We start from the raw sequence: 13936 nt of genomic DNA, 5'->3' as shown, positions 1-13936 counted from the left end.
TATTTTCGTTCCTTCTGTGCGATAACTTTTACCGGACGACATTTTTATACAACATGTGCTGTCACGACATTTCGCGCCAATGATTCGCTATCATCTCGGAAATAAAACTGATCTGAGTCTTCCATGTAGCGATATTATCACAGAAAATACAGTTCCACAGATGAAAAATTAACAATATTCAATTAATTCAAATTTTCGTGTCTTTTATGTTTACGGGAAAATATTTTCGGCCGTTTTGTAGGACCTTCTGTTGACCGGTGACAAAATAAACGACATTTTTTTACTTCAAGCGCTGTCACGGCATATCGCGTTTAGAACACCTCGCCGATTGTTCATAATCATCTTGGAAATAAAACAGACTGAAAAAAATACCATCATGCGACTTTTGATTTACAGGGTGTAATCTTTTTATAATCAGAACGTATTATTTTGTTGAAAGTTTTCTATTTCAATTATAATTTTGTGATTAAAACATATGTTTGTCATTCAGAATCGATTTAAAAATACAACTAGACAATTATAACCAAATCCGAATTATTTAAAATTAGTTGGTCGTTTGTTCTTTTGGGTTCATGATATAGCCGATTAGATCAACTAATGATCAACCCAAAATCTGCCTTTGCCATCCAATAAATAAAATGTTGACGAGATTTCAACGTTTGACTTACAGAACTGTTTGTAGTGTAGCATGAGTATTATGAAATTTAAGTGAAAAAATTACTACCAAGTCATTAAAGACGGTTTATAAGTAAATTTGCACAAGCTGCTTTTTTATGTGACCAAGTAAATCCTGGTGACATGTTTTACATTATTCATGTTTATCGTGCAAAAGAAAGGGGAAAAGACAACATATGATATTTTACTCGGACGTTAATTCGTACAAAACATACGCTGTACTGCATGAATATGCATTGTACTCAATATTTTTACAAAACATTCTTTCAATACGGACCCTTTCATTCGTAATTTTTAAAAAGGGGCATATTTGAAGGTAGAAAAACTGGTACCTTGACGTATTTTAATACGATGTGCATAGTGATTTTTTTTTTTGACAATATATAAAATCTTCGGTAAAAGGTCAACTGAATAAAATATAGCTCTCACTTTTAGATTTCTTGGCGAAAATCAAAAATCGCCTTCATGATTTTGCAGATTACAAATAACCTCAATTGTATTGAAATTCGTGTGTTCTTTCCGACTTTTTTCCGAAACTAAAATACATTTTTTTTTAAAAAAAACCTCGTATTTATGCTTTTCGCAGCTAATGATCATAACCGATTTAGATAAATTATAATTGTTAACCGTCGAATCAAATAAAAGTTATGAATGTAAAAATATCTGTCTGTTATGTATATTAAATGTTATAAGTGTTTCCAAGTGGTCTGCTATTTGCAGAATTAATCACAACGAAAAAAGTATCGCTGCATGCCAAACCTATTAATAGTCTGATAATGTTTGTCACGTGGATATATTTTTATATTGCATTACTTACAGTCCATTTTGCAAGTAATCAGGACTACTACTTGATACTGTCCTTGTGTATAATATCTATCAAACTGAGAAACTAAAATTATTAACAATGGTAGTTCACCAAAGACCTTATCAACTTAAGAAAACCTTAACATTGCTCTTCTGTGTCAACAAAGGTATATCACTGTATGAAAGGTTGAAATATCTTCAAAGCTCAGAAAAATTAAAGATTGTCTACTGCATAAGGTCATGGAACGTTATATTACATTCTGTAATAATAAATTCTGATAAGGTCCTATTGAAGCCGTGGTCCGGACACATATTTTATTAAAATATGAATTTTTGAATGCAACATGGCACCGCTTGTTCACTGTCTTTTAGTGCACGGTGATGTCCTCTATACGCGGTCATGATTTAAAGCCCATTTTGCAAAAAAAATGCAATAAAACCGACACGTAAAACGTTCACAAGTGTGCAAGGCAGTGGACCACTAAATTTTGTATATTGTATAAAAATGAAGTGGTTTTTACCATTCTTGCTACGATATAATACAGAATAATGATTGTAATCACCAGAAAAGCAATTGCATTGTTAATTACAGCGAGTATATCTTACATTAAACTTTCAATTAACAGAAAGAAATATTTTACGAGTTGCCGGTAATGCTTTATCACTGTAAATTGAATTTACATATACACCGATAATTACGATAGACTGGTGAACGAAATATAAATCGGAAACGGACATTGCGACGTAAATGTATTCGAACCGTTCTAAAAGAGTGTCGTGTCGCCATTTTGTTTCGGAAGTAATTTCTTGGGAAAACCCTGCAAGATATTTTTCGAGATTTTAATGCCATTTTACTAAAATGCCTCAATATATTCAGGTAACAGACGACGAAAATGAAGAGGCTGTTGAAATCCCAAGTGAAGAGGATGGTACTCTTCTACTTAGCACAATATCCGGACAGTTTCCCAACGCCTGTGGATTGAAGTACAGAAACCCACAAACTGGAAATTTCCGAGGGATACGCCTAAGTGATAACAAGCTCCACCCACCAGACAACGGCTGGAAAAATCATACATACCTCGTTGTTTTTCCAAAAGGTATACATCAATGACTTTGCAACTAATTAATAGAGGTTGATAAATGATAATGCACATTGTATAATTAGAACATTAAATTTATTGGAGCACTTCGCAGTAAAAGTCCATGTTTCATTTTTCAAACCCTTAGCTTCTAAACCTAACCCTTACCCTTAAACACTTACTCTAACCATATCCCTAGAAGTAATTGAGTGATTTTGTAGAGAAACATCAGTGATTTTTTTCCCTGTATTTTACAGCCGAATAAAGGCTGTTTCCCCTAGCTAAATATAGGTATATTTTCCCCTAAAAAAGCTAATATTTTCCCCTGTTATGCCCTGTGCACTTCACCAGAACCATTACTTAACAGCATCTGACTTATTATATCAGCTAGAATCCCTAAAGCCTCTGCTATGTACCATGCATGATAAATTGAATTGAAATTAAAAATTTTATATAATGTGTGGGTAACTATTCCACTCTCAGTTGTTGGAATTTGATTTCCCCCTTTTCTGATTTATCGCGCTATATTTTCCCCTTCAGAAAGCCACAGGTTGTTTTGAAAATTGGAAAAAAAATCACTGAACATATATATTGAAGAAATAATACTGGGTAAAATTATAATGTGAAAAATAGCTGCGGAGAGATTTCTAAAGTCTAGCCAATTTATTTAATACAAAAATAAAGTAAAAGATTTAATTTGGATCAGGAATCTTACAATTGTTCTCGCCTGACTATAATATTCACTTGCAAATGCAAGCGGGCGTTTGGACCTGTCGAAGCCTGCACTTATTTTAACACACACATCGCCATAGCAAACCACTTGCCCCTCACCGCTGTGGGTTCGAATCCCGACAGGGACTTTGGATTCTTTCATGTGAGGAAGCTATCAAGCTAGCTTACGGAACGTCGGTGGTTCTACTCAGGTGCCCGTTCATGCCTGAAATAATGCACGGAAGGGCACCCTGAGGTCTTCCTCCACCAGTAAAGCTGGAACGTCGCGATATGACCTATACTGTGTCGATGTGATGTAAAACCCAAAACAAACAAACATCGCCATAGTGGCAGTGCAGGCACTTCTCCCCGGTTTTACTTTATACATGTAGAATGGACTTTGACTTAAATTGCCAGCTAAGGTGACAGTAGTCCAATATATTACACGTTACAGGCTTGTTATAGTTTTATGTAGGTCAAGTCTGATGTCTAATAGTTATTGCTCATAAATGCATAGCATTTTTAAAAAAAACAAAAGATGTCTTTTATCTTGCCTTTCAAGCTTTATTCAAAAGCTTATCTTCTTTTCTTTCAATTTCATGCTCAATCATTAACAAAAACTCTGAAACAATGTACTTAATAACTTATCAATTAAAAATAAAATAAAAACATCAATTTAGTTTTGCCAATCGGCCATACTGGTTAAGTAAAGTGCTTTACAGATTGATTCCACATTTTTGAACGAAAAAATATATTCGAACACCCTGACGGTGCATGAGCAATTATTTCGTTAAAAAAATATTCTGTTAAAAACTTCTGACTCATTTAAACGCTTGCATTTGAATTAGCCAATAAGATTTCGAGCACTGTATGGCGGCCATTTGTTTATCGGCTGTACAAGGAATTTAATTATAAATGAGAGGATGTGACAGTTTAATTATTTTGTTAAAAGGTATTTATTTTTTAGCGTTGTTTATAAATAGGTCAAAATTAATGTAAATACACGCTGTCTTAATTGTTTAAATGCATTAGATCTAAATCGATGTCTAATGTCAAATTGTTTGCTACATGTTTTTGCAGTGATCTGTTAAGACCTAACGTAACATGAAAAATGTAAAATATCAGATTAATAACTGATAAATATGAAATAGGTTACGTATAGGTCTTATAATTAGGACTAAGGTGACAGCAGATGCTAAACTCCATGTGAAATGTTTTGCGCATACGCACATGTGTATTTGCCCTTTGATTTTGTGGTTAAAATAGTAATCAAATCACTGCATTGAAAACTGTTATATATATATAATATTTTCATTAGAATTTAGACTGTTTTTTGCAATGAGTAAAATGGCAAAAGTCTGTTAAATTTTATTGATATAGTTTGCTTAATTAATCATACAGCCTGGATGTAATATTATAGATTGAATACCATGTACTTCGATGGTGTAAACAAACATGTTTATGTTTGAACTTACCATAATTTGTCTATAATTAAGTTCTGACTAACACTAAATATGTCAAAAGCTTTTAAAGTTACAATTTGGTCAGGCTGAAGGTAAGAATTAAAGGTAAAGGTTTCCCTTAATTTTGTAAAGAATTTTATTTATAACCAGCAATAACTGAATCGGATATTTTTCCTTGCTTGATTCAAATGTATGGTTTTTGCTGGATAAACAATTTCTAATAAAAATAGCATTACAGTATGCAAGAAAAAATGAAACATGTTTTATCTGGTTACACAAATAATAGAAATACTGTTATTTCCCCCTATATGGCAGCCCTAATCTGCCTGCAATAAATATTTTTTTGCAACTAACTGCCGAAAAATGTTTTATTTCATGCCTGTAAGAGTTACTGTTAAGCAAGGTTGTTTACAAATCGTTTTCTGGTAGGTAAGGGGAGCTACTCCCGGCGTCCCAACAAGTTTAACATGTGACGCATCGATATTTTAGATCCGTATATTAAGAAAAAGAGACATATTTTAAACTTGTGTTGCAAGAGTTGCTCCCCTTTTCCATCGCAAAAAAAAAACGTAAAATAAGTAAACAACTAAAATTTCCCTTCCAAAGGGCACCGACCCCCTTCCCCCAAAAGTGAAAAAAAACACTGATAAAGATAATCTGGTGTTTTGATAGTGTTCTCTGGTTTTTCGGTTTGTTGTGTGTCACACAGGCTGTTTTCTCTATTACAATTCACATCCATGATAGTTCTATCAAAAAACATGCCTTTGCACATGGGGCAAAGAAATTGAACTGATGAACATATGTATACAAGTTTGGTAAATAGTCACATATTTTGTTAATGTTTTATTTTATCACGGATTTATTTACAGACAAGAAGAAAGGAGCTGTAGGCGAAGATATAAGCTTAAAGACTAGTCTCAGTGAAAAGAAATGTAGTGACCTCATCGTGTTAGGGCTACCTTGGAAGAGTTCTGAGGAAGACCTAAGAAATTACTTCTCAAAGTTTGGTGAACTCCTGCTTGTACAGGTACGAAATGTTCAATATAAAATGACCATTTGAAAATGTTAAAGGAAAAGTGGGGTGCAGTCCCATTGGTCAAGATTTCTAATTGAAAATTCCCTATGTTTCACAGCTGTTGAGTGGAACACTAAATCAGGTTTATCGGTTTATCTAAAGGAAAGTTTTTGGGTGTATTAAGATGTTGTCAGTTTGTCTGAAATAGTGCACAAAGAAGCACCTTAAGCTTTAAGGCTAATAAAAGTGGAAAGTTACTAGTTCTTAGTTTGACTATTCAGCCTGAATAAGGTTTCTTACTTTACTGAAATTGTTTCTGCAACTGTTAGGTTTTTAATGCAACTTTCTATGGATTTCTATGGAATTACCGTATTGTTTCCATTTATCGCCCCCGGGGCGTTGCAAAAACGGAAACGGGGGGCGTTAATTAGAAGCACATTTGCATAAAATGAAAATTAATTTTATGTTTAAAAATATCTAAAAAATCTCCCAACTATTTTCGTCCTATAAACCCCTTGTTCACGTACGATAAATAAGCAGCACAAAATTATTGTAGACAATACGGTAGTCTGCTGACCAAGATAAACTTTGTTAAGTATTGATTTTTCCTAAATTAGTACTAACACCCATCAGTTTACCTGTGTGTAAAAAAACTTGATTCAGTGATTTAATCAATACACAATAGAAGGTTGCACTTCTAAGAAAACGTACATGAATGCATTCAAACTGGAAGTTGAATGTTACTTGGAAGTTACAACAGTTAGTTTTTTTCTGTTTATTTTTTTTAAATACACTTCGGATATTAAAATTTTCAAGTCAGGTAAGAATTTTTTTTTCATTTTTCACCCAGGGGGCGCTAATTAGAAGGGGGACTATAAATAGAAACAATACGGTATATTATTACACTTTTGTACCTGTAAAATTTCAAAATCTATCGTTGAAACTTGACACATATCTTCAGTGTTATAGGAGTTGGTCACTTACCGAGACTTATTACTGTACAGTTCCTACTGACAAAATACTACTACCTCATATCTTATGAAAACTAGGTGTTTACTTTTAGCACACAGTATGTAGAGTTGATATTAATTTTTCTTTTGTAATTTGTCAATTTCAGGTGAAACGAGATCAAAAAACAAGCCAATCGAAAGGCTACGGGTTTATACGTTTCCATAAGTATGAAGATCAAATGAAATGTATGTCCCAGCGACACAACATTGATGGTAGATGGTGCGATGTTACCATTCCAAACTCAAATGTAAGTTTGTGTCAAAAAGATTTTTGGTAATATCCATTTTTATAAATTATATAATTATGTGTTTGAAATTTTTTGGTCACTCACGTCTTGGAATTACAAACAGAAGTCGAGCCTTGAACTATTATCCAAGTCCTTAGCAAAACCATGGAGAATCTTATGTTACTGTACTGTCTGTACTTGAATTTAATGAAATTGTATTGCAATTCTAAAATACAGTAACATGGAATTAGAACTTTTTGTGTACACCAGCTTACAATCTGAGTTTTTAATGTCTTTTTCCTGAAAGTAGGCATAGACAAGCATCTCTTGAGAGTTGCATCTTAATGGCTTTTATGGCTGATATTGTTTCCTAGGCAGTGATCTTTTTCAGTTTTCAAAACAACCTGTTGCTTGCTGAAGGGAAAATAATTGCAAGATAAATCAGAAATAGGGGAAATTCTGAAATCATATTCCAACAATTGAAAATGGAATTTACCCAATAATTTTCAATTTCAGTTCAGTTTAAAATGCATGGTCCATAGCAGAGGCTATCTATAGGAACATCTTTCTGTTGTTCAGTCAGTTAAATTTATCAACTAGCTGCTGTTAAGTCATGGTTCTGATGAAGAATGTGCTTGGGGCATTTCAGTTATATAAGTTAACAGATGGCATTGTAAATAGAAAAATGTTTTTATAATATTTTTAATATTATACCCCCCACAAAGTTGTTGGGGGGGGGGGGGTGTCATTTAGCCAGCAAACTTGTCGGTTTGTCTTTCAATCTAGTTTCCAGATAATAACTTTGAACGAAGTAATGGCTTTTAATAATATTTGGTGCACTGATGTTATATCATAAAACAGAGGTGAAATTCCTTATCATGACAGTAAGTCACATTTAATTATTTAATTTACCAGTGCATAGTCCAACCACTGCATTGTTCCCGGTCCGCCTCATACAGTATATATTGTAATGACGACTAATGTCAGCTGATATATATATATATATATATGAAGGCAATATTTATTAGATTGACCACCTTATAAGATATGAGAATCATAGAAAATTCAATATTTGGTTGGGTAATTACAAGAACATGATTTTGAAATGTCATTTTAGGAAGGTGCACACCAAATGATCAACCGTAAAGTGTTCATTGCTAGATGTACAGAAGATATCACATCAGACGATCTCAGGAATTATTTCTGTCAGTATGGCGAGGTGGTAGACGTTTTCATCCCGAAACCATTCCGATCATTTGCGTTTGTCACATTTTCGGACCCTGAAGTTGCTCACAGTCTTTGTGGGGAAGATCATATAGTAAAAGGTGTAAGTGTCCATGTGAGTTATGCGGCACCAAAAGGAACAGACCGATTTGGAGACAAGAAGGTTCAGCCAGGAGTTCAAAATGGCCCTGTTCAACAAAGGGGAGGTAACTATACACAGTTGGTGAATCATCAGGGGACTTGGCAGCCACACAAAAATAACCAGATTGCAAAACCAATGGGCTTCCCTCCAAACATGCCACCACAGGATATGAATGCTGTTGGTATTAACCTATTCAATTCTGCGATGATGGCAGCTGCACAAGCCATGCTGCAGGGTCAGGGTGGTAACTGGGCACATATGACTCCTCCCCCTGGCCCGCCTCCGCAACATCATCAGCCTGTAGCCTCGGGTGATGCAGGGGTTCCTCAAACTGCAGGTCATGTTTACGCTGCACCACAGACCAGTACAGCCTGGGGATGGGGTGGACATCATGCGACTGAGCCTCAGCCTGGGAGTTACGCTGGTTGGAGTGCTTCCAACAGACAGCAGCAGGGGTGGAGCTAATAAAGGTGTTCATGCATGGGTGAAAGAGGTAACTGAACTGAAACTAGAAAAAAAAATCATACTCTTTTGATTTTACCTCTATGTATAATGTTAGATGCTAGTCTTCCAAGTTGGTCAAATGGGTATTGCTCGGTCATAGATATTTCAGATGTAGACAAAGTGTGTGTTTTAAATGCTTGAAACCTGTAATTTGTAAGAAAAATCTTTTTAAATCAGTTTTCTAGTCTTGAATTTACTGATTTACCTATTTAACTTGTCACTTTCAACCTTAAGGTTGCTGTCAGAGCCATGCAACCAGTGCAGACCAAGGTCAGCCTGAACATCCACAACATCTGATCATGGTCTGCATTGTTTGCTATCCAGTCAGTGAATATTTTGAACTTTTCTATGAAAATGATAAATGGTTTGGTCCAGATTTGAAAGATGCAAAATTCCATTTAAGATATATAGCGTTGAAAAGGTTAATTATTCATGATAATACAGTTTCAGTTCAGGTACTTAAAATTCCAGGGGTCACATTCTGTTTATTACTGGCAAGTATTTTAATAAGAGCCAAAATGAATTAGGAAAGTTATATGACTGGAATGGGCTTAATATTGCAGTATTGTGAGCCCTGGAAATGCGTGTAAATAGAGAACAAATACTATGAATTCAATTCAGCATGGGTAGTTAATACTTACAATTTATTACATTTTAGAATTTGTTGTTGTTGTACCCTTATTAGATAGAATAGGCACATCTGTTTGTGGGTTTTGTTTTAGCTGTTTTGTTGAATTCATAGTATTTGTGGGAATGAATTTGTCATGTACTAAGTACTGACTGTTTCAAAGCTTTTGTTCCTTATTAAGCAGAGTGTGTTATAGTCTTTTTGTTTTTCTTTGTTAAGAGGTAGTCGATTTTTGTCTTGCACAGTAAACTTCATATAGCCATCATATACATGGTAATTACTATTTGACTCTGTACCTTTCTTTGAACTTAAAAGCTTGACCAGGTGTGGCATTCTTAAGGAAGTTGAATTCGGGGCCCTAATTCTGAGTGCCCCGTTACTTGTATGTGATTTTTCTGAGATGCAAGGTTTGATAAAGATAGCTTGTTTAATTAAATTAAGGTGGTGTTAACATTGCATAAACCTTTTGCAAGAATGTAATACGTGTCTTAGTATATCACATGACTTAATCTCAAAAGTGAGGAATGCTTGTCACCCAAATTCAAATTGAAATCACGAGTCAATATTCATAGAAGCTTGTGCAAGACAAAAGTAGATGATTGTCATGTATCAAATGAAATTTTGTGTTCTTACAATGCTATTTAGTGCAACCACATGAAAATAGTCTTTCAGGAATGAAACATACTGAATGGGAGAGCTGCTGTGTGAACCGTGTTGTTGTCATCTAATGACATAGTTTGTTCTTGTTACAGAGATGGTCACATGTTCATGTTTAAAGTAGCTAATTGTTATTTGTCATACTGTGAAATTTTAAACCTTACTTAAAGTGATAGACTTTGCCAGAATTTAGTTAAACAAATGTATAGTTTTGGGCAAGTTTTCTTAATGGATGTTCAAATTACTGGTAAGCAAAATTTCAATTAAAAAAAAAAAATATGCTTTCAGACAAAACATAAACACCATAACATGTTAGTGATTTGGGTAAAAATCCCCTATAAATTTCAAACAGTGGTATATTTGTCCGGCTACATTACATTTGGAGTCCGGTAGAGGAAATACCGGCTATAAATAACCGACTTTTCTTTAGCCTCGTTTAAAAAAGGAAATTTAATGATAAAAACATATCATATAGTGCGTTTCTGCAGTGATAAAGTTAGTCATTATACATAACAGCAGTCCTACTGCTGTGATAGTCAAACTTTGTTAATGTGATAGATGTACTTTGCTTAACTGAAGAAAATAGAATGTTAGATGATGCATTGAAATCATAGGCTTATGTATATTAATTGTTGGCTGTTCGTCTGTTTCCATCTCTGTGACAGTGCATAGTGTGATCAAGTTTTGTTTTACTATATTATCACGTGAGATTAGGCCATAGATACAATGCTCAAGGACTTCGTGTTTTCTTTTTTTTTATTGTCACACACTTCAGGAATTTTACTCTGTGCCAAATTGCTCGTGGTTTGGACGATGCTTAAAAGTATGTAGAATGAGTGACGCTGATGTGATTCAAAACCAAAGTTAAATATTACATGTTTTATTCTTGTCAGTTCTTTGCAGTTGTATGGCCTAGTCCCGAGGTTGTAAAATTATAAAATCGAGACAAATTCACCTCATTGGTCGATTTTGAAGGTTTGCAGTTTGAAATGGACCAATCAAGATGCAGTATTTAGATCAGCTCACATTTTATAACCTTGGGCACTGGATTGTTGCTAGACTTCATTTTATGTGGTTGTGTACATTGTTATATATAGAAATATAAAATTATAATTATGGATATGGTTTTATTTGCTGAGAAATTCATTTCTAGAAAATCACATTCTGTGGTAATTTAGCTTTAGGACAGGGACTTGTTAAATTTTAGAAAAAGTTAGTCTTTGTAGGTGGGTAAATGTTGTAAAAAATGTATTTCTTTCTCTCCTTCCTTAGCAAGTAAAGCCATATCTTATGTAAAATTTGAATCCATTTGTTGAAACTATGTTATGTTTGTCTAAAGACAAGTTTGGTAGTATAAAAAAAACAACAAAAACTATTAGCTGGTAAAAGTTAGTCATAATTGTTACTAAAATATTTAAAAGTGGAAAATGTTTTATAGGGAAGCCTTTGAAGCAATTCATCTATCAATGGCTAGTTTAAATTCAGCCATTCACATCTTTCGGTATAGTAAGATAAATTAACAAATGTTGGTCTACATGGACTAGACTGTATTTGAATTTGTGAAGAAATCTAGAGGGCTTTAATTGCCAAGTGGTTAAAGTTACTGACATTGATACACTTGCCACTTGTCACTGTTTGTCAACTCCTGCACAGGACTTTTGATACTTGATGCTCGGAAGATATCCATATAGGATGTTGATGGTTTTCTTTCACAAGTAAAACAGGAAAATCACTAAGATGACTGCTACAGTGTCATTGAGACTTAAAATCTTACAAACAAAAAATGCAAAACATGGCAAAATGGATTGTTGAATTTACACAAGCTATTGATAGTCTTAATATTGGTGAACTTCTTTGGAAAATGATACTGTAGACAATAGTTTCAACTGTGGATTCATTTATTTAAAAATACCTATACTTATATTGTTAAATTGTACATAATACCTTTTTTATATTGTATATATTTGCTTAAAATTGTTAATAATAATGTACTCTAAGTGCTATATAATTCCATGAAGTTTTTACACTGATCACCTATTGGGCAGAAGTGACCTTGACCTGTTTCGTCATCTTGTGTGTGAAATATGTTAGTTTATCCAAGTAGTTAATTATTGTTAGAACTGGAATGAGTCACTATAGTTATGGTTGAGGTTTACTTTTTTTTTTTTCGTTGTTGTTGAAAATAATGAATATTGTTCATTTTTGTTGTTACCATGGTAACAAAAGTGGTTAATTAGGAAAGTGTCGAGGTTTATGAGTAAGAAGAGAGTGGATTTTTTTTTATATTATTGTTAAAGGTGTTTCTTTAATACAGAAAAGACTGGTAATATTATATGACATTGAAAGTTAGTTCCTTGAATACCCATTTACTGTGAAGATCTTGTATGTGAATGGAATTTTTGTAAAATGGCAGTTTCCATGGTAACGGTATATGATATATCTCAAAACCGTGAAAAATAGCCACATTTCTGTAAAGAAACACCTTATACGTAGTATACTGTATGATCATTTATGTAAGGTAATGAAGTAGACAAAGATAAAGGAGTGGGTCAAACTATATTTTTATTGCTCAAAAAAGTCTGAGAGGGCGGGGCGAAATCTGACGAGTATGAAACTTGTATTGTTGAATATGTTATTGTTCCATGATCGTTTTAAGTGGACGGAGAAAGCAATTTTCGTTTTACATATATACAGCATTTTGTTGTTATTGAAATTTGTTATATATTTTTTTATTCTGTTAAACAGAGAAACAGTTCTAGTCCTGCCATATTTTACTTTGCTAATCAAGGTCATTTCTGCCCATACAGATTATTTTATAGAGATTTTTTTTTCAAACCACAATTTGGTTCATTTTTTTAACGATTGTGGTTTTGATAAAAAGTTTATTTTTACACTGTTAAATTTTAAGAGGATGAAAATAAGTAAACAGTATGTGTCGTGAAAAGATTAAGTCTTTTATAAGAGAAGAACGAGCCGTGTTGATGAGAACTTCTTTTTTTGTTGCGGAGAATTAGATGATATTATAAACGTCTTAATGGGTCGAAACTTAACTGAATTGAATGATGGTTGTTTCCCCTTGGAAGAGAATTGTATAGAAGATCTGTGAATGGTAGATTTTTAATTTTTTTTGACAGTGTAGGAGTGACGGTATAAAACTTATGTAAGAGAAATGGTAGTAGAGACTTCTAAGAATGAAATCAGAATTCTTTCTTTTTAGCTTGACTTTTCTATGAAAAGGGGAGCTATCCTACTCGCCCCGGCGTCGGCGTCGGCGTTGGCGTCACACCTTGGTTAAGTTTTTCGTACCACCCCACTTTATTTCAGAAGTATTACAAGTATGGCTTTGAAACTTACCATACTTGTTCACCATCATAACCTCCATCTACAGACAAGAGTACATAACTCTGTCAAGGTTTTTGACAGAATTATGGCCCTTTTTTGACTTAGAAAGTGTATTGAGCTTGGTTAAGTTTTTTGTACCACCTCACTTTATTTCAAAACCATTGGAGGTATTGCTTTGAAACTGACCATACTTGTTTACCATCACGACCTTCATCAACAGACAAGAGGACATAACTCTGTCAAGGTTTTTTGACAGAATTATGCCCCTTTTTGACTTAGAAAATACATTGAATATGGGTAAAATCCACTTATTGCCTTAACCCTTTGAGATATTGCTTTGAAACTTTTAATGCTATTTCACATCATTACCCCCATCTGTACGCAAGAGAAGGTAACTCTGTCAAGGATTTGTTTTAAAAATTAAGGCCTTTTATCGACTTAGAATCTTGGTTAAG

At 33.8% G+C, this 13936-nt stretch overlaps 1 protein-coding gene across 1 annotated transcript; it reads left to right on the top strand.

Annotated features, from left to right (window-relative positions):
- Positions 1-1419: 1419 nt before the first annotated feature.
- On the top strand, positions 1420-13140 carry LOC132757717 (TAR DNA-binding protein 43-like). Its single transcript, XM_060749084.1, has 4 exons — positions 1420-2576; positions 5602-5759; positions 6865-7005; positions 8102-13140. Exons 1-4 carry the CDS (start codon positions 2339-2341, stop codon positions 8813-8815), a joined length of 1251 nt encoding a protein of 416 aa, XP_060605067.1. The 5' UTR covers positions 1420-2338; the 3' UTR covers positions 8816-13140.
- Positions 13141-13936: the final 796 nt, after the last annotated feature.

This window comes from Ruditapes philippinarum, unplaced genomic scaffold (assembly GCF_026571515.1).
Source record: "Ruditapes philippinarum isolate M1 unplaced genomic scaffold, ASM2657151v2 ctg1722_1_1_1_1, whole genome shotgun sequence".
Lineage (NCBI taxonomy): Eukaryota > Metazoa > Mollusca > Bivalvia > Venerida > Veneridae > Ruditapes > Ruditapes philippinarum.
This window is presented reverse-complemented; position numbering and strand designations above follow the sequence as displayed.